Source organism: Poeciliopsis prolifica, unplaced genomic scaffold, assembly GCF_027474105.1.
Source record: "Poeciliopsis prolifica strain line A6 unplaced genomic scaffold, Auburn_PproV2 SCAFFOLD001, whole genome shotgun sequence".
Classification (NCBI taxonomy): domain Eukaryota; kingdom Metazoa; phylum Chordata; class Actinopteri; order Cyprinodontiformes; family Poeciliidae; genus Poeciliopsis; species Poeciliopsis prolifica.
The window spans coordinates 21,993,169-22,020,990 of NW_026562376.1; the positions used below are offsets into that span (position 1 = coordinate 21,993,169).

The 27,822-nt window shown below is 44.0% G+C and overlaps 1 protein-coding gene across 4 annotated transcripts; it reads right to left on the minus strand.

The window, feature by feature from the left end:
• Positions 1-7,296: 7,296 nt before the first annotated feature.
• Positions 7,297-27,703, minus strand: sin3aa (SIN3 transcription regulator family member Aa). 4 transcript variants are annotated; one of them, XM_055033273.1, is made up of 22 exons: positions 27,671-27,695; positions 24,507-24,583; positions 22,206-22,425; positions 21,056-21,238; positions 20,847-20,953; positions 20,445-20,751; positions 20,128-20,370; positions 19,886-20,038; positions 17,990-18,145; positions 17,786-17,875; positions 17,276-17,394; positions 16,965-17,175; positions 15,852-15,968; positions 15,487-15,725; positions 15,165-15,348; positions 13,259-13,847; positions 12,108-12,277; positions 11,839-12,012; positions 10,961-11,053; positions 10,214-10,308; positions 9,259-9,451; positions 7,297-9,136 (listed from the first exon to the last, which is right to left on the minus strand). In XM_055033273.1, the coding sequence occupies exons 3-22, from the start codon at positions 22,392-22,394 to the stop codon at positions 8,906-8,908; spliced, it is 3,843 nt and encodes a 1,280-aa protein (XP_054889248.1). In that variant the 5' UTR covers positions 22,395-22,425; positions 24,507-24,583; positions 27,671-27,695; the 3' UTR covers positions 7,297-8,905. The 4 variants fall into 4 exon arrangements, with proteins under 4 accessions (XP_054889248.1, XP_054889256.1, XP_054889239.1 ...); XM_055033281.1 differs by lacking the exon at positions 24,507-24,583 and having other exon boundaries at positions 27,671-27,703; XM_055033264.1 differs by lacking the exon at positions 27,671-27,695 and having other exon boundaries at positions 24,507-24,840.
• Positions 27,704-27,822: the final 119 nt, after the last annotated feature.

Here is a 27,822-nt window from a genome sequence, read left to right on the forward strand (position 1 = left end):
ACAACAAATAACGAAAGGAGGTCGCCCGATCGAGGTCACGAGGTTTGCAGGCGGAGGCAACAAATACAGAAATTAGGACATCCCATTTGATACTTACCGAAGCTCTTTGTTGAGAAATGATCACAAGTTGATGTCTAAGTTTTTTTCTTATTATTATTTATATCTGGAAAGAAGTGAGACCAAAATAACTGACCTGGTTTTGTACGGTTAACCAAAGGCCTGATCCAGGACAGGGGTCTCCAAAGTGCGGGGCGGGGGCCATTGAAATGATTTTGCTCGGCCCTTGACTACAAGTCAAGAATCGTGAAACAGCAACGGCAACAGTCTGAAGCTCTTTTTTACATTTTGGGTCTGTACTAACATGCAAGATTTATAAAAATGAATACATTAATTAGCATTTTTGAAGCCTGAGGCAAAGAGAATTGTCTCTCTGTTGAAAATGAAGCAATTCAACACTGGAAATAATTTGACTTGAATGATTTGTAATCTCCCAGTTGAGCCCCAGGCAAGGCAGTCCAAACTCATCTATATAGCTGCATTCACACACAACACCAAGTATTTCAGAGGACATTAAAGGACAGACGTCAAGCAAATATCGCAGGATAAGCGTAAAAACATCACATAAAAGAAAAAGATGGTATAAGACAAATTCTAAGTACCTGAAGGAAGCAGATGTTTCAAACGGTTCATTAGTCTGATTGTTTAATCAAAAGCTGCAATAATAAAATGTTCTCAGTCCTAATCTAAAGAAACCAAACATTTAGCTGGTTTTGGTTAGAGCCCTGGTCACTACCTGATTGAAACTTTGTACAGAAACTTGTGCAGACTGTCGCAGTTGCACCCACTGAAGGCAAAAGCATGCAGCGGTTTTTCCATGCTCTGTTTTGACATGGAAATACTTTGGTCTGGCCATGTTTTTGGGACAAAGTAAGCCGATTAGACAGCAAAACTTTTAGCGGATGTCAAAATTTAGAGAAGAGTCCAAATACCAAGCAGAGCTTCCTCGCATGCTCCGTGGTTCTTAAGCCTCATTGAGTCCAGTTGAGTGCTGAGAGCAATCTTCACATTCTTGTGAGATCGAAAATGCTTGTTTTCGTCTTATCTGCAATAAGTTGGAGGAAATTCTGGCTCATCCTCTCATTGATGTTATGGAAACACTGACTAAGAGAGTCTGGGTCACCTTTTGACAAGCTATAGTGCTCTATAATCTGAACCATATAGGTTTATTTGACTTATTACAGAGTGAAAGTGGAACGCAGCAGCTGAAAACGAGACCAATGTTGCAATTTTGGTCCCCAACTGAACCGAGTCTGCCGGACTATCCGGTGTGAAAATGCCCTTAAATGTCTTTGGAGCTGTTGCGACCTCACACCCATTTGCCACAGCCTTTCTCTGAGCCTCGCCTTCGCACGGAGGCATTGGCGCTGCCTACGGTCCTGCCGTTAGGATGAAAATGGCGAGAAAGTGGCACGACATCAGAAAACAAAAAAGCAAATCCGTCTCTGTCCTCCATGGCTGCCAGGGATTAAAAGGGTTTCCTTTCAACGTCCCGCTTCACGAGGGCTACCGCAACAGCTCGGCGAGCGTTCCCATTCCTCGACGCCAAGACCTCGGGATGAGGCCGCGCCAGCTCCGCTTTTTGACCTGGTATCCCATGAAAGAATGAGTTTCCTCCTGAGTGCACTGCAATGCTCAGAGAAGCAATGGTTAGGGCGCGCGCCTGCTGTGATGTTAATTTAATGACGAGCTGCTGTTCAGATGGCAGATCTGAATGGCTGAATAAAGGGGTTGTTGTCTTTTTTTTTTTTTTTTTGCTGCGTTTGAGCAGAGAAGAGGGCCCCATCGCCCACCATGGTGCTCCACTCTGGGCCGCCAAATAGTAAAGCCTCTGTGAGTACAGTGGAGTACGGCTTAGATTTCTAATTAAATAAACAATAATTTAGCTCCTCTCAGGACTCGAGTAGGTCCAAGCTGGGTGAAAACGATTTGTCAAGCGTTCCAAACAAAAAGACATCAGACTAATTAGTGCACACTTGAAGGTAGGTCCCATTTTCCAGTGGCCAATGGCCGATTGGCACCGTTCCGGTCAATAACACAAGACCACAGTGAAACTGGTAACAAACAGCGACGATTACTGTAAGTCTTATGAGACAGCAAAACTCTTCTATGAGCAAATATCGGATGCCTGGTGCGATGGTTATATGAGTCATAGACTTGTCGAAGCTGCGTGACACTGCAGATCATTAGTTCTTACAACATTGACTTAGAGATGTAGAATGAGATGGTCTTCCATGCTTTTGGTCCTTAGCATCATCTTAGCATTATCCCAGCATCAAAAAAGGTGTCCCACAAGGGTTTGTACTAGAGCCCATGATTTTTTAAAATCATAATTGGTACTGTGGTATACAGATAGTAGAATCTACTTATTAAGCCCGAAATCTGGTGTAGTGATGGTCTCTGACCTGAACCTTCAGAACCACATAAAGACAGTTGCAAAGTTGGCCTTCAATCACCTTCAAGAACATTTCCAGGATTAGAGAACTAATGTCTCAGTGAAATCTAGAGAAACTTGTACTTGCGTTTATCTTTGGTCTCATCAATAACTGCAACAATGCTTCACAGGTCGGCCTAAAAAAAAAATCAATCCTCCAGCTGCAGCTGATCTAAAATGCTGCTGCTGGTGTTCTGACTGAAACCAGTAAGATAGAGCACATCTAAAGTCCCTACACTGGCTCCCCGTAGTGCAGAGAATATACATTGAAATACTGCTGTTAGATTGGAAATAGCTGAATAGCTTAGCAACACAATACATTACACATCTGCTGCTCTTACAACAACCTTCCATATCTCTCAGGTCCTTTGGTTCTGGTCTGTTCTGCATCCCCAGAACCAGAACCTAACAGGAAATAGCAGCAATCAGTTGGCATATAGTCTATTGAAACAAACTACACTGAGTTCCTTTAAATCGAGCCTAAAACCCCATTTGTCTAGAGTCGTCTTTGATTCAGAATAACTGAAAAATCGATCAATTCATTACTTCACTTTGTTACTGCCACTGTAATGTAATGCTTTTTTGTAGAGCTTCAGCATGCTTTTGGCCCGTAAAGCACTTTGAACTGCCATGTTGCTGAAATATGCGACACAGTTAAACTTAACCTGACTTACCAAGGTTGAAATAAGCAGCTGACTTGTCCATCAAACATGGCAACTTCAGATATGATGTGTGGGACTATAAAAGTGTGTGACAATGATCTGAGCTGATTAGCTGTATTTCAATTTCAAGATGACAAGGACCTGCCGACCAGAGCTCCTGTACTTACCCCAGGCAGCTGACCCTGCTCCACATTAACCTTCATGTTTTGCACTGGAGCACCATGGGAGTTTGGAAAAGGTCAAGTTCTGCCTAGCATGTGTGTGTGTGTGTGTGTATGGTTGGTTGTGTGTGTGTTGTCACATAAAATTACCAAGAGTGCTTTGTGCCTGTGTCATCTCCCGAGAGTTTCATCCTGTGATATATTTAGTCACGCTTAAGTCTCAATAAATGGCCTCCTCAGCAGGAGAGACACGTTTTTCAGACTGTCAGGTTACAAACACGGGTAAATATTTGCTCAGAGCGAGGAAGAACTTGACGTTTCTGGCAACCAAAAAGACACATTCATCCAAGGAACAGTGTGTCCCCACGGGGGATGGAATGTTCTTTATGACCAAGAAACATTCATAAAACCTTTTGCCTGATGTTTTTTAATTTCCCTCCTGGCATCTGCTGGTTTTGGTTGGTTCTGGAAATGCGATCGCAACCAACACATAGAACCTAACGACTTGCATCTGTTCTTGTGAACTGTGAGTCTGAGGTGAAAACAAAACGGTGCTATCCCTTCACGGCTGAAGTGAGAGTTTGTTAAGAGGTTACGCAGAGCCGTTTGTCGTTACATTTCTTGCTGTCTATCATTACTGACACGTTGTAAATGCAAACAAGTAGCTCCACAAGTTAAATGGTATGATGACAAAAACAGAAGTTTCACCTTCTTAGAACAACTTTAGACTCAAAAAGTCTACATGTGAATTGCTGTTCTAGGAACCTTTAAACCACCATCACGTTTGAGGTAGCTACATAAACATGATCTGTAAAACATCACTGAATCATATCTGATCAGCAAGAATGTCTGACAGGAAGGTAAGGTATATTTTTTGTGGTTCAAACACAAGTTTCTCTGGTTGGACCTGCTTGTTCCTCTTTGCGACCCGACTTTCAAATGGAGAACAATTTTTATATCTGGTCATATTGGTTTAAAGGTGCAGAAATCAGGGAAAGTAGCTTTTGAATAAACCGCTGAAATGTTTTTTTTTATATTGCAGCTGTTTCAAGATGTTGCGAGTTAGCATTAATGCCACAATATTGGCACTAAAACTATTTTCTAGACACAAGAACTGAACTGAAGTTTGGTTTAAAATAAAACCTAATGTGTTGCTTTGATTATACTGTGACCCAAAGTGCTTTGACTAAATTGTGAAGAGATTCATTGAACCTCATTTTTCAAATTCTTGACTCGTCAAACCGTTTGAAGAAAAGTGAGTGGATGAATGAATGGTCGGATGGATGAGTAACACTGAAGGATGGATGGATGACCAATTAACAGATGGACATATAAATAGATGATCAGCAGACAGATAGATGGAAGGATGATGAATTAGGTTGAAGGATGGATGATCGAATGATTGGCAGATGGATGAATTAAATCAAAGGATGGATGAACAAATGGATGGATGGAAGGATGATCAGACTGATGGATGGAGAGATGGATCAAATGATCAATAGATGAACACTTGGATGATGATAGACAGATGGCTGGATGGGTAGATGAATAGATGGATGACCTAGTTTGAAGGATGGATGAACAAAAGGATGGATGGATGAATGGATTACATTTTTTCCAGGGTTCCTCGTGTGAAATTGTCAACCCAACCCACAAGCTGCTGAGCTCACCGGCTTGCAGAGGTTATGTAAGAGTGCCAGACTTTGCTAATCGTATCATGGGGGAGGGGGAGAAGGTATCCAGCAATGCGTTCTCATTATGAAGACAGATCACCTAAGAAAGCAGCATGAAGCAGTGCTGCTTCCTCTGTCTCAAAAAATATCCTCCCGGAAATAGGAAAAGATGTGGCAGGTAGAAAAGGCATCGACAATTCAAGAGACACTGGGAAAGATTGAATCTCTGTGCCATTAAAAGTAACTTTCAATCAGTCCTGATTTAAACCCGAAAACCTTTTCCAAACATTTTTTTGCTGCACACACACCATGATAAACACTTTACCTCTGATTGCTGTGAGGTAAAGTGATTTCTTTTAAATACTCCGTGGCTCTCTTCAGGGACCGAATTCTGAAAAATGCAACAAACAAGATTAACGGGAAATCTGCAGGGTCCCTCTTTGGGTTAATTGCCTGGCATTGCGAGTGCCAAGGCCTTTTAGCTGGATGGACAAAAAGGAAACTGTAGTTTTGACAATAGATTCACTCTCTGACTCAGAAGCTGCGGAAGTCCCAACGTGGGGCAGCTGAAAGTTGTTAAAAGTCCAGAAGTGTGCACTCCAAGGAAGTAATCACGCATAAGAGCTTCTTTGGGGGATGAGGGGAGGGTAAAACCTCGGTCCCTGCTTTCTGCCTTTCAGGAAGTCATGGTTAGAGCTGCCAGTGGGAGGCCCGGGAGGCTCTGCTGTCAAGTGTCAGCCTTGCTCCTCATTAGGGTTCAGGCACCACACTGGGTCAACATGGCACGTTTGTGTGAATTTATCCAGACAAGCGTTTTGTCATCAGCGTTGGACAGTAAAAGGCCAATAAGCAATCTCTTCAAAAAGCAGTGTAGTTTAACTCCTATGAGGTTTAGAGTGCATAGGCTTAGCAAAGGTTTTTTTGTTGCTGCGGTTTCTGTTCCTGGGACAATCACAATCGTCCTCAATGTTGACAACAGAATTTGTTTGGGAATGCTAACATGTTCTCCAAGATGGACTTGCAGAAACAGTTCCAGAAATAAGGCGAGCAAGTCCAAGAAGTAATGAGCCTGGCGTCTGCAGTGTTAGAGCGCCCTCTGCAGGATTTAAATAGAATGACAGTCTTGGAAAAGGTGAAAGATGGCTCGTCTTTTCATGCCGCACTAACCAGTGGAAACTACTCAATTTTAGCACCTCGTCTGAAATGATTTCGTCTCACCTGCACCGCTTCATTAGACTGTAAAGGCACTTCCTAAAAACGGGTCGCATTTGGAAGACCACCCAACTTTATGACCCGAAATCTAAAGGTAGGGATTGATGAATTGATTGATTAGTTGGTTAGTCAAAGTTTCAGGTTTTCCTTTATGCCTCGGTGTGTTGAATATGTTGAGTTTGACCTAAGACTCGTCGAGTCTGCATTTTGTATCCAGTCAACATCCGAATAACTTAATCCTTAAGCAAAGATTCCACTTTTTATGCTGTTGACGAGTCGACCTGTCGTCTATTTGTGGAGGCATGGCGTTCCACTCTTCTTGAAGGGTTGCCCTTTGGTTATTGAGGATTGACAATAGCAGTTAACCAGAGTTATATACACAGACATTTCTGTTTTAGTTATAACAGCCAGACTGTAGATTCTTACCTTAATTAGGAGATATCCAGAATCCTGTCACCTGTAGATCTAGTAGATTTTATAAAGAAACACAGCTGCATTAGGGGACTATGTTCAACCTTCCTGTTATCTGCCGAAAATCTCCCTCTCTCACAGTCTTAAAGAACCGGGTGCATTTCAACATGTCATAGAAAGTTTCTTCTTCATTTTTTACTTCACACATTCAAAATTTTACCATGAGGTTTTGTTCTAGTGAAAATATTCTAGTCCATCTGAAATAAGACTAAACTGAACTGAACTAATTCTCAACTTTTCAGCCAGACATAGGAGCTTCCTTTAAGTTAAGCTGACACTGGCAGACATTTTTACAAAAATATTTCCTTAATCAATATTAAAGATTTTTTTAAAATTAAAACAAGCTCCTATATTTTACTGAAAAGTTATTTGTTAGATTTGCGGGGGTTTTTTTCCAAGCGTACAAAAACATTTGGACAAGAAAGTGGACCAAAACTCCTGGGTAAAACTGTGTGCTCTTACGGTGTTTGCCTTAATTTTCAACTGTGAAGCACCATCAACAAGAATTGAAAGATCGGTATTTAAAAATATCAGTGACTCAAATTTGGCCAAGAAAACCAAAATCACTGATCGTAATGAAGTAGGGAATGACACAAGGACAATAAAAAAAAGAATCTCCACAAGGGTTTTTCATAGGCTACAAATGTCATTTTTTATTATTACTTTAAATAAGGTCTAAATAAAGGGACTAAAGACATGCTCATGTGACTTCTTACATTATCAAAAATACAGTGCGGGTTGCAGAAAACTACCCGGGGAGAAGGAAGCGTGCCGAGGGGTTCGCTCTTTGAGATATGGCTCACCATTAACATTGGACGACGTTGTCAAACGGAGGCAGTGATTTTTGACCAAACAGCTGGCACAGTGAAAAGAACGAAACAAACAGGAAACAAAAACTGACACACCTGGATTCATTTGAAATTCCCTCTCCCCTCCATATGTTCGTACGACAGAAATGAAAAAGCAAAGACGTAAATGGAAACACACAAAGGCGCTGGGAGGGGGCAGAAAAGAAGGAGAAAAACAAAACAAGTGTTTCATTCACAACTCCCTTTGGTAAAAATGGTAATAAATGGGCTCGCATTTGTCCGTTTCATGTACATCCTATCTTTAGCCGTTAATCACTAAAGTCCACAGTAAGATTGGAAAGACTAGCACAACAACACGGATCCGTCATAAAAAGTCTGAGACTATTTACAGAGTATTTACAACACGAGCGGGATGAGGACAGTCCTCCCAGAATGAGTCGAGTGTGTGTGTGTGTGTGTGTGTGGTTGGTGAGCTGGCGTATTGGCAGAGGGCGTCTTTAAAAGGTCGACTTCCAGGGCGGCGAGGATCTTGTGTATTAATAGAACTATATATAATATATATACACAACACATACACTGGAATACATGTCAGGATCTGACATTCACAAGCTATACAGTTTTACAGTCTGAGGACCAAACAGTGTTGTGATTTTTTAATTTCTTTTAAACTTTTTGTCGTTTTTATTACATGAAACGAAACAGTGGTTTTCCTGCGGTAACCCGACAGCACCGCGTAGGGCTCAGGCACAGTCAGTAATAATGCTGCCGTGTGTTTCGGAAAAAGAAACGTCAATCCCGACCCCCCAGGACCCTCAGAACCTCCAGCTTTCCACCCGGCGACGACACGCGATCTGGATTCTGTCATAAACGCAGGAATGTCATGTCGGAACCAAACCGTCCAAACCCCTTCCTCCTTCCGGATAAGTGCACTTTGCTGCATCTCACCATAAATAACGCCTCAGGTAGGAAGATGGCTTCTGACTGGAGGGGCGGCTAGCGGCGAGCCGAAGTGAAGCTCGGTTCGGAGGAAAGTCCAGAAAGCACCACTCGCCGTTTCGCTGCCGCCTGTTGAAAACCGGCTCGAGGAAGAAAACGTTTGTGCCGTGGCTCTGAGTGCTGGTTGGAGCTCAGGAACATGAGCACTCCTAAGTTTTGGCACCAAAAGGCCCAGTGGAAGGAAAAAAAAACAAAACCTGGGCCCAGCTAAAAACGCTGGTAAAACAACCAAACGGACAGAAAACCTGTCATCCTGCCGCCCTGGATGTAACACCTGAGGGAGCAAATATTAGTGTTGCTCCCATGTTGGCCTTTAAAAAAAAAAAAAAAAATCACAATATTAATCCCTACCTCTAGATTGTGGCCTCAGACCACACCTCCCCCAAGGAGTCCACCATGTCTCCTCCCCTCCCACCCCCGCTGCCATCGGCTACGGCGCCTTGCTCGGCGTGCCGTATTTCACGCGGTACTTGTTGATGTTCATGAAGTGGAGGACCTCCGGGTGGCACGTGGTGGAGCAGGGCAGCAGGCCGTCGCGCCCTTGGCCCATCAGCCACTTGGTGGTGTCGGCGCCCATGTCGCGGGTGACGTGCTCTTTGACCCAGGCGTCTACCCAGGCCTGGAAGCGCTTGTGCAGCCGCGTGCTCACCCTCTCGTGGGACTGAGTGGGGACAAAACAGAAAGGGATGTGATATTTGTATACCTTTAGAAAATCTTAAACAACATGGAGCAGCAAAGTTAGAGGCGGGACTTTAACTTGGTAGGAAAAGTTTTGGTGAGTACCTGGTGAGCCCTCATCAGGGCGGTGCGTCGATACATGTAGTCCTCAGACTTAAAGACGTAGACCATTTTGTAGGAGTTTAGTTTGAACATGCACTCCATTTTCTCCTTGTCCAGGGATTTCTTCCCTCCTTCGCAGGCCTCCTTGTCCATCTGCTCCCTGTCCTTCTGGTACTTCCGGATCCGTCTCAGGTTCCTGGTAGGGACAAAAGGTCCTGAGGTTAATCGTGTCCGGACAAATTCGCCAACCTTAAATGAATCGAACAAGAACTCATGTCTGAGTGTCACATCTATCACAAACATAATGTGCTAGCATAATCCAACACGATATTGAAGGCATTTAAGCAAGCATTAGCTTTTTCGCTAATTTTGACTTGAACCAAAATTAGCTTACGTAAGTTTAATTAAGTAAGATAATTTGGCATATGTTAGCTTACTTTGGCTCATTTTGACCTAATTTACATAATTGATTAAGTTAATGGAACCCCATGTGCTAGCAAAAGCCAACATTACGGCATTTAAACAAACATACTTATGTAACAAATTTTGACTTGGACGAAAATTAGCGTGCCGAATCTATTAACTTAGAGTTACTAAGCATGTTAAGCTAAGCCGACACGACACCGATAATGTTTACGCTCGTGTTATCATATTCGCCTAATTTTGACTCAAAGGTTACAGTCGACTTACAGAACGTATTAAATGAAACATTTACAACATGTTGGTGGAAGTAAATCCGATAATGATAAGAATTTGAGCTAAAGTTAGCGTTTTAGCTAGCTTTGACTCAAAGGCTACAAATATCCTGAAGTCAATCGTGTGCGTCGGTTTGACAATGTCAGCATTTGAGCTAACATTAGCTTTTCAACTTCTGATTTTGACTTATGTCCTGAGGTTTAATTGTGCTTACTTTGGGACTTAAATTTGACACATGAGGAGGACGAACAAAAGAGAGCACCTGGGAAGAAAGACGGGCTTCTGGGCGAGGTGCTCCCTCAGCTCAGGAGTGGTGGAGTCCGGGTTTAGGTAACGTCCGACGTAGTCGGACCAACGCTGCAAACACAAAACAACTGGGTTCGCTCACTTTTCCCACAGTGAAATCCAAGAACTTTTCAGGCATTTTCAAGGTAAGTTTTCCAAACTTTTCCAACGCCACACTTTGGAGATTAAAGCAATACAAATTAACGTAAAACAAAAATAAATAAAAAAATAATGAACTTAACATGAGATCATTTATTATCCACAGATCAATGAGTTATTGAGCTATTAGGAATAGTAGATATCCATTATATTGAAACAATGTGAAAAAATCTTGTGAAGGTAAATTGGCTTCCTGCACAAATCAAGCACTTAAACACAATAATGTACAAAAAGTTACAAAGAAATCCTTAATAAACTTTCTGTAGCTTAGCAAATGGAAATAATTTGGGAAATTGGAAACGGACCTAAAACAAGGACAAGATAGTCTGATCTAACTTCAGGAATAAGTTTTTATTAGGCGTATGAAAGTATCTTTTGTCAGCCGTAAATAACATTTTCCAAATTTAGTCTTTTAATAAAACATTAGATTACACTTTATTACAAAACTGCAGTTTGAAAATCAAGCACTTTCCAGAACTTTACACAGAAATCGAGAACTCGCCAAGCCTCGAAACAGACTGCTGAATGTTCAGAGCCAGCATGCATCAGGTGAGCGACCTCTGACCTCAGTCTCCATGGGCTCGTCAGAGTTCTCCTCCTCCGTGTCGAGCAGCTCCACCGTCAGCTGCACTTGCCCTCTGCTCTTCAAAAATATCACCTGAGAGTGAGAGGGAGAAGAAGTCAAACCGCTGGAAATAACCACAAAAATTGGAGTTATCACAAAAAGAAGAAAAAAAGAGTCGCCGAAGAACCGACGTTCCTCCCAGCAGCAACGCTCGTCAAAACACCAGCACTATTTTTAATTCAGAAAAACAAAGATCACTTTATGAAGAGAGGAAACCTAAAAATTTTGGATCGCTTTAGTAAATAAACACCACCTTGCAACCAGCTGCAACAGCGACTTGTTCTTTCTCAGTGTCTGAGCCAAATGGATAGTAGATTATATGCAGCGGAATAAGTATCTTCTCTTCTATCTGCTACGTGCAGCAAGAGCTTGAAGGGGTTGGGGTTTTTTTTAGGGTTACTGACTTGTTATTGTGAGAAAACTCACAGTTGAAGCAGTGTGAGGCTCTCATGACTAAAACAAAGATCGATCATGTCAAGAATCGATGAGACTCTCAGTTACTTCTCTTCATTTTTGCTGTTTAGATTAAGTCAGACAGTGAACACAACTTGGTGAAACTTGTGAAATTAAGAGGTTATTTTATTTAGCAAGAGGCGCAAAGTGCCTTCCCACATACGGTAAAAATTCTTTGACGATCTGAAAATTAAAGTTTGATTAAAAAAAGAAAAAAAAGAAAGGAGCAAAATCAAAAGTAGCACTTCCAGTATTTCTCAACTCAAGATAGGAAAATAAAAAAAATAATTATAGACGGCAGGAAATAAAAAACAAAAAAAACAAAACGTCTAAAGCCCTTTAATTTGGTAAAACCGAATGCTCACCTTGAAGCAGTTCTCGTCAGACATTAGCTGCTCGGCTTTACGCTGGTAGGCCGTCTCGGCCAGGCTCATCGACGCTTGCGCGGACGCCACACCCCCGGCGGCGCCGTTCCCGCTCTCGGCCAGGTGCAGGTCAGTCACCTGGACGCAGATCTCGTCGCTCACTATGTGCTGCAGCTGCAGAGGGAGGCGAGGAGGAAGCGAGGGGTCAGACTCGGGGCGCCAGCAACTCGCGTTTGGAAAGTGGCTCGGAGGCCAGCGGGGCCCGTTACCTGCCGGACGATGCTCTGGATGAGCTTGTCCATGGTGAAGGCGATGTAAGCGTGGATGGTGAACATTTCCCTCAGAGAGTCCTCGTACTGAGAGGCCTCCATGTTCCCGTCAAGCAAATTCCGGACCATCTCCAGGAAGGCTGAGTAGTAATCCTCCACTTCGATGTCCACTGGAGAGCAGAGACATTATGGACGTTACGCTTTTCAGAACTCTTGCAGTGGAAAACTCTCTTCTATCAATTAAAACAAAAATGTTGAAGGAGTTAACATTTTAAGCTAAATTTGTATTTCAGCCACTGGCTTAGCTAACAAGTATTCCTGTGGAAATTTCGGCCCATATCTTTAATAGTTTTATCAGAAATTCAAGGTTATTTTCTTCTTTCCAAAACTAAACATGTTTAGTAACAAAAATCTAAAAATACTTGAAACAGAAGCATGTATGTCTAGGCCTGTCGCAATAATTACACAATAAAATAAAATGAGACCTATGATGTATAGTTCTTCTCTTTCTTTTCTTCTCTTTCTACCAAAAACTGGATGATGAAAGTTGACGGTCTGGTGCTTTGGTTTCGACTAGCTCTTTTTTTAGTTTACAGATACTTCAGTGTCCATTTTATTTGTTTTTAACAATTTCAACATCCCACGAAAGAATCCATCCACTTCTCAATAAAAGTGTTCTTTTTCTTAACCTTAAAACTAGAAAAACTGATGGGTTTCTTTAGAAATGATAACTAAGTTGTTGGAGTTTTTTTTTTTAATATCATGTAACATTTAGCGTTATGAACAAATCTTGCTTAGCTGGACTGAGAGCAAATTTGGCTCTTCGGATTGTAAACGTTGTCGCTCAGAGGCAGCAGAGTGAACGGAAAACAAGCAGGAAAATCTCGGGAGGGAAATGTGGGTAAAACATGGAAAGGTCACGAAGCAACTATATCAAACGTTTAAAACGAAAAACAAATCAATAATTATCTATGTCGATTGAGATGAAATAGAAAGCACATTTTATTCCTATTTATTGCTTAATGACAAAAATGGGATTTTTTTTATGTGATATTACTTTCGTTTCCAACATTTTTTTTGCCAAAAAACAGCTTATTTCTTGACATATCTAAAGTAAACTCTCAGCATGTTTATCTGTGAAGTTTACTCACTGGGTTCTTTGAGACGCAGCTGCACGGCGGGGTTGTCGTTCTTCTCCTTCTTCAGCCCCAGGACCTCCCTCTCCCAGTCCCGCTCGCGGACGTCTTCGTCGATCTGCCGCTCCGCCTGCTCGTACAGCCTCAGCAGCCGCGAGCACAGCGTCTGGTGCAGCCGCAGGAAGATGTACCAGTTGTTGTTGACGAAGAAGAGGTTGTAGGCGTCGTCCTCGCACGAGCGCAGCCTCTGCGCCGCCGTGTTGCCGAACAGCAGCTTGGACTTGGAGGGGCTCCCGCTGCCCGGGACGCCGTTGTGCTTCTTGGACGCGCCCGCCTCGTCCGGCTCGCCGTCCTCTTCCTCCTCTTCCTCCTCCTCCTCCAGGTCCGACAGCTCGCCGCGCTGCGCGAACAGCATGTCGGGGATGAAGTGGTAGATGATCTGCTTGATCTTGTACTTGTCCTCCTTCTGAATGCTGGTCTGCCGCTTCACGTGGTGGATGATGAGCGCCGCAGCGTCCTCAAGGATCTGGCTATCCTCGTACGCTAACGTCAGGTGGGGGCCCGCGGGCGCCACGGCGTTCTCCTCCGACACCTGCTCCTGCCGCTGGAAGTCAAGTCGAAGCTTTACAGACATCATATTCTCCTTACAGTGCTGCAGATAACTGAGTATTTCACCAAAATCTTTCATGTGCGGATGCAAGAACCTAGCCTGGCCACTGATTTCCTGCACTTTCTCCCATTACTCTGGTAAAATTTCACCCAGGCCAATCAGCAAGCAGAAGGAGAAGATGTGGCGTTGATTTTCTGCGCTGTTTAAATTCTAGTCTGCCTGCAGTTTTAGAAATGACAGTGGAGGAAGTGAACAAAGACTTTGTCTGGGTTAGCCACGTTTCCAAATATTGACTTAACATTAACAGCCCTCTCCTTCAGCTCTCTCTTTGCAGTGGAGAACGGTTGCTAACATATCAGTAAAATGCAGGCAACTTTCGGTAAGCCTCATAGTGTTTAACTCGCGTTACATATGTTACAGGGAAAACGTTAGCGATTGGGTGACATTTAAAACCTCAACAGAATCCACACCTCCAGGAAACCCAGGCCTTCTGAACAAAGCAGTGCATAGCAAAAGGGGCTAGCAAGGCTAAGAAGAACCTAAAACAGACATTTCTATGGGTTTATATATATTTAAAAAAAGGAACCACTCGCTACTAAAAAATTAGAACCAGAGGCCATTTTTCAAAATGGCCACCATAGTCGTCAGAAAATATTTGCACTCAATTGCCCGATAAGAGGAATGCGTTTGGTGTTATATCATAGCCTATATGTTTTGAGTAATATATTTTCTTTTTCTGGTGGATATTTTTTAAAATGGCCGCCATGGTTGTAAAGGACTTCTTACATTAAATTTATTGCCAGTGGTGGGCAGAGCTACCCTAAAATTTAAGGTCACCAACCACTTATTTGATCAAAAAGAAGCCTAGCGCCACTAATGCTTAGTTGCTAAACGCATAGAAAAATGAGTGGATGTTAACGCTAACCATTAAGACGCTCAATCTGTGTCACCAGTTGACGACTGGTGTGTGATTCGCAAACAGTAAAGTCCTCGGTTTCTGATTTTGCTGGATATTATTTAAAGTCATATGAATAGGAAGATCGTAGCTGTTCAAAACATATGATGCGACACAAAGTTCATCAAAGTCGTGAAAATGTGTAACATCTTAGGACAATATCTGACTTAAATGGCTCAGAAACGGCAGCCATATTGAAAAATGGCTGATGGAAAATATGAAAAACATACAACACAAGGGGTGAATATGCAATTGTTCATGCTTGCATCCACACTTGAAAGTTTTTCACAGTAATATGCTGCACTACCATAAACACTGGAGATCAACAAGGAAGACGAAACGCGGAAATTCGTTACCTCATCATAGATGCTTTCGATTTCATTTAGCAAAGACTTGGATCGAAGCACTTTGGTGTCGTTCTGTTTGAAATTGATGCCTTGGTGGTCCAGAGATTTGAGGTAATACTTCTCATTCTGCTCCCTCCAGATCTTGTTGAAGCCTCGTTGGGCTTCCCGCCACTCCTCTTCCTTTGTCTTTAACCTGGCCGCAAACAGAAGACAAAGTCGAGCGAAGTCAAGCAAAAACTCCGCAACTCTAAGAGGCGTCTTTTAAGGTTGACACCCTTGGACTTTTATACGCTCAATCTGACAAACAGGAAGTCTTTAGTTCCGCGGATACCTTTTCAGCACAATCGGAACAGAAACGGCCGGGTTCTTCTTCAGGCCTTCGAGGATGTCGGGAGCTTTGTCTCCGTATATCCTCTGGATGGCCTTGCGGTGGACGACCTCCGAGGAGCCGCCCAGTGTGTTGTCCAGCCGAAACTTGGCCTGCTCCTCGGCGGACATGCGGGAAAGCTTCCGCTGCACCATCTCCAGCACTCTGATGGTGGCCAGGTTGGTCTCGAGGACCACATCCAGCTGTGTCGAGACGAGAACTGTTAGAAACCTGTCCGCTCATGACGGACGGTTAGAAACCCCCCAAAAAATGCTTGCTGCGGAAACAAAAACCATAAAAAAGAAACAGCTGAGAATGTTTCTGCTCACCTCAAAGCGTTCGTCCTCACACCTGTAGATGTGCTCCTCGTACTGAGTTTTCTTGGAGCTGACGAACGTGGAGTCCTCGGACCACGAGGGAAAGGAAACCCAGGTGTCGTTCAGGACCTGGACACGGGGCGGCAGCGATCGGGAAAGACTCAAACAATGACCACAGGGGAGACGGAAACGAAGCATTTCGCTCCAACAGAATATTTCAAACATGAGACCAAAGTGATGTTTGAACCGTATTGCATTCTAAACAATAAAATGTTTATTTTTTTAATTAAAAGTAGGAACTGAATTGTTTTTACCAGCATTTTGTCTTCCATATATCCTTTTACTTCCTTAAATGGCTGCGACTACGTTTGAACAATTAATTTTTTATTTGATTATTTGATCACTAAAATATTGACAACAATCTTAGGAGCCATGGGGAGCACTTCAAAAAGTAGATCCTTAAAAACCAGGCACAATATTTGTGTAAAAAAAAATTAACACTATTCTTCAAGTTTTTTTTTTACATATAGAAAGGTAGAGCATAAAGTTTTATCACAAGAAAAATACTTGTTTTTTTATATAAAATGTCAAACTTTTTATATATTTCTCAGTCAAATACAGAAATATTTGATGTTTTGGATTTTACAATAACTAAGTTTTATATTTACTAAATATAGGGATTTAGGAATTGCTTTTAAGTTGTAGCTCTTAATGCAAAGATCAGCACCTGAAGTTGTGAGACAAGAAACCAAAGGCTAAAGGAAGTACATTGTTTTAAAATGCTATTAACAAACCTAGATCAAATTTGCAAACATTAAAGAGCTTTTGTGGGTCTTGAAAACAACTTATTTTGTTACCAAAAGCAATTTTGGATCTCGACTAAAAAGATTGCTTCGAAGTAATAAGTAGCACAAGTCCTACTTATTAGCATATATTACTAACTGATAATACAAAATGCTAAAAAAAAGAAAGAAAAGAGTTTAAAATGTCTCCTCTCCCCTCAAAAATTAGTAACTGACTTGCAGTTTTGTTTGGTGACTCTAAACATCCTTAGGAACTCAATGTCATCGGTCTTAAAACTCAGCCGTAACAGAAATGAAACGTATGACTCTTAACGGCCCTCACCTCCTTACAAAGCGGAGTTCTTCCGGTGCACTTGGGTTGTTGGTAGCTTTTGGGCAAAGCTCTGTAGCTCGAACCCAGTCTCTTACAGGAAGCGTAATCAATTTCCATGGCGATGCCCTCGGTGGCGCGTTCCTTGGGGTACGTCTCAATGTGGGACATTTCGCGATAGCCCAGGAAGTTCTTGAACCAGTTGAACAACTCGGGAAATTTTCTGTGAATCAGAATTAGGCAAAAAGCACACAAACACTAAGAGACCAAGTCGGTTTAAATTGTTTTCAGACCACAGGCAAAGAGATGACGGGGTTACATACCCCAAAAAGGGCAGCACCAGCTGCACCAGTTCAGCCCTGGAGATCACCTCTTGGTTAAAGATGATCAGGCAGCGCAAGAAGCTGTCATAAGCTTCGGCACTCCGCAAGGCTTTGCGGACCTACGAAGGATGATATCAGGGGTGATAATGTGCAGACATGCAAGTGTGTATTTCTGCACAGTGTTTTCAACCAGTTTACCCTAAATAATACCTTTCACTTCATTGGAAAGTAGAAAAATTAGGGATGCACCAATTCTGATTTATGCCAATACTGAATATTTTAGCTGAATAGTCACTCAATAAAGCAACAAAGTCGCTAAGATGTTCACAGTTGGGTAACTATTGTAAACCATGCAGTCTTCTGCGTCTTGTGGCTGAGCACAATGGGACAGTGTCTGATATCGGTGGATAGTAAGTATAGATTGTCAATCTTCCAAAATTAAGATATTTAGGGACAATATATCGGGGCATCCCATTGTTTCATTTTCAAACAACAATAAGCCAAACTCACCTTTTCGAAGAACAGAGACTCTGTGCCGACTCCATGCTTGCTGGGATCGGCCACCGGAGAGTCCTTCAAATTCAGTAACTTGGGCTTTTTCTGCAGAGAGAACAAATACACACATATTGGAAGGCCCATTAACAATCAACCATAGATGAAGGCAAAAACTAAAACAGAGAAGGAATAAAGATTCAGTGGAATGTGTGTGCAAACCTTGACGGGCGGCGTGGGCCCCGGAGTCGGGTGGCGTCGGATCTGACAGCCATTCTGATTGGGCCTCTGTTTGTTGTTGAGCAACACCTTTTTGGTGGTGAGGCCGTGGTCGTTCTTTACAGACTCGGCCTTCTCTGCGTTGGTCTTACTTAACATCTGGTGGGAAAGATACAACAGTGACTGAGGTATGTCTCACGCCATTTTTTAAATGGCTAATCTGCCATTTAGGGGCATTAGAGAAAGTTGTTGAGAAGTTAAAAGTAGGATTAGGTTGCTCTGTTCAATCTATCATCTAAAAATGGAAAAAGGATAGACAAACTCCAAACCTATCAAGATGCACACTGACAGGCTGGACAAGAAGAACCTTAACCAGAAGAACATCAGAGCCACAAATCTAAAGGAAGAAGCTGTTGGTGAGTGATGAGGTGGATCACATTTCTAAGCATCCCTGTTAAGGTCTATTCAGCGGTTCCAGATAAAAGTGGCTGCAGGATAGTTGAGAATTAGACTGAGGAGGACCAGTGTGATTTGCCTCTTGGTTGTAGAGCAGTGGACCAGCCCTTCAACCTCAGCAGTTTCCTGGAGTGGACAGGAGTTCGTTCAACCAGTGTACATGTTTTCTGTAGACTTGGACAAGGTATTCAATTGTGTCACTGTAGGAGTCCCACTTGGAGTACTTCGGGAATATGGAGCACCAGACCCTTGATATGGGAGGTCAGGTCCCAGAATGACCTCAGAACTCGGCCCTCCAGCAATGTGGGCTTGGCCCACATTACAAGTCAGGCTTGTTTCTGAGGTTTCTGAGGTCAGATGGACTCTATCAAAGTTGCCCTTTGCCTCAGATTCTGCTCCTTCTGAACACAGCCAGGGTATTGAGGGAATCCGTTTTGTTGGCTTTTTGCAGACAATGCTGACCTATCGGTTTCAGGAAAGTGATCTCCAGCTCCTACTGGAAACGTTCTTGGCCAAGACCAAAGTCTTGAGTTGGAACAGCTAGAATACCCTCTCTGGACTTAAGACAAAATCCTGCCCCGGGTCAAGGAGTCTAAGTAAGCCCACCAAACAAGGGCAACTTGATAGGTAGATTGATACTACGTTTGCAGTGATGCAAGCGCTGTAGTGGTCTGTTGTTGTGAAGAGAGAGAACTAAGACAAAACGCAATGCTTTTCATTTAGCAGTCGATCTACGTTCCTCCCTCATCTATGGTCACGAGTTCTGGGTAATGACTGAAAGAATGAGATTGTGGATACAAGCGCTCCCAATGAGTTTCCTCCGCAGGGTGTCTCGGCTCAGACTTAGAGAGACAGTGAGAAACTTAGTCAGAGGGACTCCACATCGAGTGGAGCCATTTGAATTGGCTCAGGTATTTGGCAAAGAAACCTCCCTGATGAGGTATTCTGATTCATAAAGGTAATTTTGAGAGACCATTTAACCTGATAAACATATAATAGTTGTCTTCTTGGATGGAAATTTAGAAAGAACTCACTGCATGGAGAACATGCAGACTCCGTACAACAACATCCCAAGCTGGGCTATGAGCAGGATGTGGGCTACGAGTCCAGATTGGACCAACTTGCTCAAAAGGCAACAACTCTACAACTCAACTCATCAACAGCAGGTTCACTGTGCATTCACTGGAAGACTAAACGAGAGAGCCACAGTTCGAAGAAAGACATAGGAATTCAAATTCAAAGCTCGCCTCAAATTAAATAGGGCACACGGCAAACATGTGGAAGAAGGTGGTCTTGTCAGATGGGACTGACCAGTTGACCAATTCACATCACCATAAACTTTGTTGACAAAGATGGGGGCTAACCTCAAACACACACTACACTTTCAAATAAAACACACTGAAGTTTGAGATTATAAGCAGAAACAATGTGAAAAAGTCTTACTGCTGAACTATTGGCATCAGGAAGAAACTGTCCAAACTCCGATAGCAGATCCTCCTGGTTCTTGAAGAGCCTGGCCACTTGAGCATAGACTTCCTGCTCTGTCAGAGCCGGCGTATAGTTACCTCCAGCCTCTTTAGCATTACGCTGCTCCTTCTGTGGTGCAGAAACAAAAAGTTACATTTTTGAAACAACTTGGATTAATTAGAGCATACACCAAGCTTTCTGCTTTCATCCAGACAGACCTGGTACGTGTGGAGAATCTCCAGAAAGGCTTTATAGATGTCCGGCTGGCCCTGGAAGCGGTTCTTGATCTTGTTGACGTAGTTGATGGCGTGGTTGAATTCTACGGGCTGGTTGTTCTGCATAGGCGGGCCAGCGGGTGTCCCACCGAGGGCCGGGTGGAGCTGCACGGGTGGAGAGCGGGGGGAAGTGTACGCAGGGATGGACGGATTGGTCTGGCTGCTTGGTGTCAGCGGCTGAGGAGGCTAAAACAGAAAAAGTGGTATGTTGAAATGTGACGCGTGGGCACAACAACGCCATAGAGTTCCCTCCACCTCACCTTGCTCATCTTGACGGGGGTTGGCTGGGTCAGAAGAGGCGGAGCGGCTGCGGCAGCAGTGGTTGTTGCAGCAGCTGGGAGCTGGGGTGGATGCTGGGTGGCTGCTCCCGTTATGGGGATGTTCTGGACCGATATGCCATGGGGGGTTATGTGGTGGATCTGACCTGGCGTTGTTACGTTGACCAGGTCATTGGTCTGGACCTCGATCTTGTAGCCCGGGGGGAGGAAAGTGTTGAACCCCATGATGAGGTCGGGGTGGCCTTTGAAGAGCTGCGACACCCTGCTGATGACCCCGGGAGTATCGATGCTGATGAACACACAAACAACGCAGCGGTGATGAGTTTACGAGCTGGAGTAAGCTACTGCTATCTGATTTGTGAGTCCTAAATCTGGTTCTCTCACCTTTGCGACTTGAACTCTTTCATAATATCTAAAAAGTCATTGTAGACCTGAGGCTGGTTCCCAAACTGGAGCTTGACTTGATCCAAATACGACAAAGCATCTTCCACCTAATTGACATGAAGGACAAGGCGACATTATCATTATCTACAGATGGAAGACTCTTGATTGACGACGAAGGGAATCACAAGTAGATGCTTAGACTCACTCACCTTAAGCCTCTGGAACTGCTGGTGACCTTGTGCCGAGGATGGAGGGGCCGCTGTGTGCCCGTGCCCCGACATCACCGAGGGCCCATGGGACTGAACGGTGGGGCTGTGATGGTGGGGCCCAGTGTGGACTGCCGGACTCGGGGCGTGCCCGTGACCGCCGCTGTTCTGGGCCACAGTAGGGACCTGAGGAAGAAGAGGTACTTTTAATAAGAAGGGTGTCGATGAACAGAGTAAGGACACAGTATTAGAGCAACGCAACGTGGACAAGGCTTATAACGTTTTACTTGATGTTAGGTTCAAATAAAACGTCATAAGCAGTCATGTTCAGTAAAATAGAGTGTAACTGAAGAGTCGTCCACCTAATGTCAAGTTCACACAAGATTTCTATATTGACTTTTGATCCAATTTCCCCATCGGACAAACTTAAGATAACCTGATTAGTGAGATTGCTCTTAAGATAATCTTATGTGACATTCCTGCCATGTGTAAAAGCGATCTAAAATTGGGGATATTCAATTATCTTAGCCCAAAATCACATGTGCTGTGACAAACGAGAACATAGTCTCTCGACTGTGACATTTAGCCAATCAGAAAGCGAGGTGATGGAAACATGGAGTGGTATCCAAAATACACAGAAAACAAAACAATTACCATGGTGTAACAGAAAGCAGAAGTTGTAAATATCATTGGATTGTTTTTATCAGCTAAACGTAGCTCACAAGCTATCGCCATTGCCTTCTCCCAGTCAGACATGTTTATTTCTCTGAAATCATGTTCGGTCTTGAGAGGTTTTACAGGAATTGGAGAGTAAAACCATTTAATGTGTGGTGTGTTGATCCACACTTGAAAAGTTGGTGGAAACACAACTGCAAATGACATGCATCTATAATTACAGTGAAATGTGGTTCTGCAAAGCACTGACTCAAGAAGGCTGCATAAAAGTGCACCCCACACCTTTCAGATTTTTTTAGTAACAATTTTGCAAACCATAGATGCGCATGTTTGTGTTTAGTCCATCACATAAAATCCCAAATATTGAACTTTGTTGTCTCCAATATGACTAAATGTATTAAAATTAAAAAGAGAATAACTTTGCAAAGTACTATAGATGGGATTTTTTTTAGAGCCTGTTGAACTAAATTTATGTTACCTGGTATCCCTGGGGGACGGAGTACTGGACGCCAGCTGTGGGCTGCATGTTGTCGCCCACGGCTTCATACACAGCTGGAGCAGCGGGGGCAGGGGCCAGGATGCGATGCTGGAAAGGCTCCGGGTTGCCAGCGAGCCTCCGCTGCTGCGACGCAAAAACCGTGTCCTGATCCTCCAGACGCCGCTTCATTATGAACTCATTCTTGTGAGAGCTGCGAGACCTGGGAATGCAGAGACAGCTGGAAGGTCAGCTTTCTCAATTGAGCCGTCAAAGCCCTGCGTTGAATTGATCTAGTCTCTTCTAATTACCTTATGCATTTGGTTTTTATCTCTACTGTGAATTTACGAAGAAGACGCACGGAGTGGCAACAATTCGGCAAATACGACAAAGCAGAAAATAACTAAAATCGCCTCAGACATCCGAAGCTTTTAGCAACAAGATCAACCTGGGAGTCAATACCGGGGACCGTATTGATTTATTACCACAGTGGTCATGCATGTCTGACTTTGTCATTGCACAAACTTACACAGACCAAGAATGTGGCCCCTGAACACGTCAACATGTGGCAGAACATGTGGAATCAAACCCCCAACCTTAGAACTGCAAGACAACTACGCTTCCCACTGCTGCACAGTTGGGTTATCTCCACATTAGTTGGTTTAGGAAGCTAATGCTAACAAATAGCCTCTGGAGCCAACTGAGCTGGACTTTTACTACATAAAGACATCAATCTACTGCCAGTAATTCATTAACTCAGTATAGTGAGGTGGGATGAGATTCTTACAGTATTCAAACAAAAAAATAAAAAACAAATGTGTATAATGGGACCTCATTGCTTTTATTCAGAACAAAGTAAGTATTGTTACATGCTGATGCTAAATTAGGGATACATTTGAAACAGCAACTTTTTACAACTCTGGTCAACTTTGGTACCGGTAATAATGCAGTAGCTACTGTTAACTTTTTAACAGAAGATCACCTAAAAAGTTCTGGATTAAGTGCCTGGTCACATTTTATTTAAACTTTCTGATGTTTTTGAGGGTTTGTACAAATTGCTCACCTTCGATCCACTGTAGCTGCTTGTGTATAAATACATAACAGTACTAACTGTGTGTCTAATTTAGCAAGAAAAATAGTTTAATGTGGAAAAATATAAACAGTTTTACAATTCAGACTAGATAAAAGTGTGTCTATCTGCATTTTAGGGAAATGTATTTATTTTTTAGCATGTATTTGTTCGAGAGTTCAATATTAAACTTCCTTTTAATCATAGCTTTTCTCAACCCAGTTTGAGAAGAGCAACAGTGTGCACGTCTACTTTCGTTCAAATAACATGTACTGAATGTGCAGCTCGCGCTCTCCGTAGCCAATGAAAACACGAGAAGCCTACGTCAGCGATGCAACAAACAGGTGCTGTGGAAACGTGGGAGTCCGTCTGCCATTCACAACTTCGTCTCGACACCAGCAGCTTCTGGCCACTTGAATGAGCGGCTTTTTTATAATGCCGAAGCTTCGCGAGTTATAATAAAGCGTTTCAAAACACCCAAGTCAAAGTGACACAGAGACAACACAAAGCTTCGGAGCTAGCCACTTTCCGTGCAGCGGTTGAGCTGTGCTGAGCCGTTCACGGTCGCACTGAAATCAGCCGCGGAATGCTAAGCTAATGCATTTGGGAGCTTCGCCGACTCCACTCGCAATAGCGCTTTCGTCGCCCTTGAATGCCGCTGTGACGCTTACATCGCAACGCCAGACAAAACCAATTCGGCGTCACGTTTACATGGCCTAGCAAACACAACAAGCACCGACCTCAAGTTACCAGCTCGATGCTTTCCACACGCCCCGCCATTTAGCGTGGCGAAGAAGTTCGGGAAATTACACACCATTTCTACCAGGTAAGCAAACAACTCACCGAGCCCATCAACAGTCGCAGAGAATTCTCATGCTAAAGCATATTATACAGTTTATTTTTTAGGACTTTACAGGAAATGTGTCTTCTCGCCTGCGGTGTCGAGCCGCCAGCTAGCTGCTAGCTAATGTAAACAACATGGGTAGCCCGAACAGAAGACCGTCCTGGGCTCGGAGGGAAACGCATGCAGATAACCGTTAGCGATCAGTCTGGTTTCCACGGTCAATGTTTAAAATACGTCTGTAATTAACAACCGGATTTATACACGCCACGTTTTAGGTCATCTGTGACGGAGTGACATGCATGGAGATGCGGACGATCCCGTTTGGTGTTCTTAAACCGTCAGCTAACTAGCTGGCTCCATTAGCTTACTGAATGAATACAGTTGAACTCACCACTCTCCCCAACAGCGCGCAGAAGTTCACAGGCGATTATGTGACGATCCGCTATATCTGGACCCACCGCCGCACCTCTGGTTGAAAAACACAAGCGTGTGAAAAGCAACTTGTCGGCGGCGTGCGACTTAAAATAAACAATTCGGGCAGTGGGCAGCAAAGTGAAAATCTCCCCGAGAGAGGAAAACAATCTCCGTTCGGTTAGCTCGAGAGGTGGGCGGGGCAGCCAGACGAAACCCCGCGCCAGAGTACACGCGATTGGTCGGTACGTTCCGAGGAGCCACACGAGGGGCGGGGCTTCTGTTAATGTTTTGAATTTGAGCTGTCAATCAGAAATTTATGGTAGTTACCAAACACACCCCTCTGGACTTGACGTGCAGAGGCTGAGTTCAGTAAATCACAGGTTCGCAGTGGTTATCTTTGCAGACACAACTGCAAATGACATTTTTGTGATGTAAATGTAGTTTTTTATAATGAAAAAAATGCAATTATGCTATAGCATCGGCCTTTTTAATATATTTTCCTGTTGAACCTGTTGATACAGGTTTATTATCTTGGTTCTGGCATTTTTGTATGAATACCTGAGTATGCTAACCCTTTTCAGCAATTTAATAAATAAATAAAAAAAAAAAGTTAAACACCTCTTAAATTGATTCATTACCCTCACAAATATACTTATTGCATCTGTCTGTTCATTTTTAGGATTGTAGCTTACCGTAAATAAATAAATACACACCCATACAGTTTTTCAGTCATAGACGCTTCTTAATATGGGCATGACCTATCTGTGGAGGCCCCAGTCCTTAACGACTTTGAGTCCCAGTCCAATGACCTGTGCTGCATGACTCCCCTCTCCTTTATAACCCAGCTTCCTGTCTGACCACTCTCAAGTAAAGGTTGCTAGAAGTGATAAAAGCTTTTTTTAAAAAGTATGGTCACCCATTTGTCTTGACAAGATCACTTGGCCAACTTTACCAAAAGTTGGCCAAGTACCCAACTTTCGGTAAAGTTGGGTACTTGGCCAGTCTTACTCTGTGTCTTCCCCATGCAGGGTACCTAAGAAGGTATTGGCCGTTTTGGTAGTGCGGGCAGTTGCTAAGGTCATCTTCCGAAATGAAGACTTACCTGGCAACTTCATACTGAATCTCTAGCCAGCTTAACTCTCACTCAAAGGTGCTTGATTTCCCACCGCAAATCCAGAAATACACTTATATTTAAACCACCACCACCAGGTAAGACACTGTTGATGTCTCTGGGTCAGCCATTGGTTTCACATGGGGAATCATACAGTTGTAGTGCATGTCCTGGATATGTATGTGTTTTGTGGCTCATAACGCAGTGATTCCACACCTTGTGGTTTGCTCCCAAACTCCTGAATGGAGTGCATTTCATAATCCTCTCAAGGCTGCAGTCACCCGGCACGCTTCCACTAAGCTTTTTGCACAGCACCCTGATCAGTCGGTGATGGAAGGTGTCCATTACTGACTGTTGAACAATGTTAAATGCTAAACACAGAGGCCCAAATTTAGGTCTGTGCAGAGGTCTGCTTGTTTTTAGGCAGAAAAACAAGCAGTTTCATGCGTCTTTAAACCCATCTGATACCCGGTTGGGTCTTTTGTGTTTCAGCAACCTTTATTTTGACAATCCAGTCGCAACCCTACAATTTCCCATTCGGATCCATCAGGTGATCTTTTTGTCCACTTCCCAGACTCAAATGACACCCGACTTTGTAAAGAACGGGGGTCTATTCCAGGGGTGTCAAACTCAAGTCCTCGAGGGCCGGTGTCCTGCAACTTTTAGATGTGCCTCTGCTGCACCACACTTGAATAGAATAATTAGGTCATTAGCAAGGCTCTGGAGAACTTATCTACACAAGGAGGAGGTAATTAAGCCATTTCATTCCTGTGTTTTGTACCTGTGGCACATCGAAAAACTGCAGGACAGTGGCCCTCGAGGACTGGAGTTTGACACCCCTGGTCTATTCCTTTTGCACGATCAAGCTCCGCCCATTTCACATTCTACAGCCAATCGCTGCGGGGTAAACGTCACAACAAGTACCCTCCTACAAAAGGTGGAACTTCCAAAATAAACCATCGCCCACGACAGGCGGAGCTTCAGTAGTACTAGCCCGGGATTCCTTCTACCCGTCCAGGCTGGAGGAGATCAGAAGCAGCCGTCCGTAGGCTGCACCAGACGCTCACCAACTCTCATCCACACCGAAAACAGCACCAAACGCCTGGGGCAAACTCTTCAGGCGCAAAGGCGAAACAAGTATACGTCGACTGCTTTGCATTGTCTGTCTTTGCAAGTTTGTGCAGAGAGGCATGTAGCAAAAACGCACTGCGGGCTGCGGAAACACCCCCCCACCAACACGGAGCCAGCGGCAGCCCCGCGCCGTGTGCGTCGGCCGACTTTTCTGCACACTCCAAACAAAAGGATCCACGACGCTAAAGCCGCCTGTTCTGGCTCTAGAAGCCGTTCCCCCCATTCCACATCCACCTTCCCACAGTGAACGCAGAGAACAGGGGTGGGGGAGTGGGGGTCTCGGCTCGGCGGCGAGCACCGAATGTTTTCCGGGCGACATGAGCCGATCAATTTGCCCTTACTGAACAATGCCAAAGTCAAACGGAACGGGAACTGCTGCGCCGTCGTCGTCGCTGTCGCGCGACGGAGGGAATGGCGGGTCGTCCGATCCTCTGTCCCACAGGGGGAGGACCGACGCGTTATATTCTTTGTTTACCGCGATTCGCCGGGGTTAAAATGTATAAGCTGCCTCACCACAACAACTCCCTCCCTTCTCCTCCTCCGTCTTCCCCACCCCTCCCCACCGACACCGATCCATTCGGAAGCGATCCGTCCGCTCACTAACGCTGCAGACAGGGGGACGCCTCGGACGGCCACCGTACACCCCGCCACCCCAACCGCACCTCCGGAGACTGTTTACCGGCCGACATAATGCTGCAGATTTGCCCCCCGCTCTCCACCACGTTATGTTCCCCGAGCCTTCTGGAGACAGATAAAAGCCGCGCGATACAATTCATCTACGAGCAACAAAAGAGCCGTCTCGCGACAAAACCACCGCTTTCTGATCCTCGTTCGTCGTCGCTCAGCGTTTCGAGCATGGCTAGTTTTAATAGCATTAAGTTTAAACAGCTGTTACATACCCAGGAAAAAGGCTCCTTTACTCCGGAATTGTGTTTGTAACAGAATAGTTGGAGACGCCCCCCTCTGCTGGTATTGGCGCGCAGCGCGAGGCGCGTCACTTTGTTTTGAATATCGCCCGCTAAAAGCGAGGCGCCGCCACCGTCCACTGGAG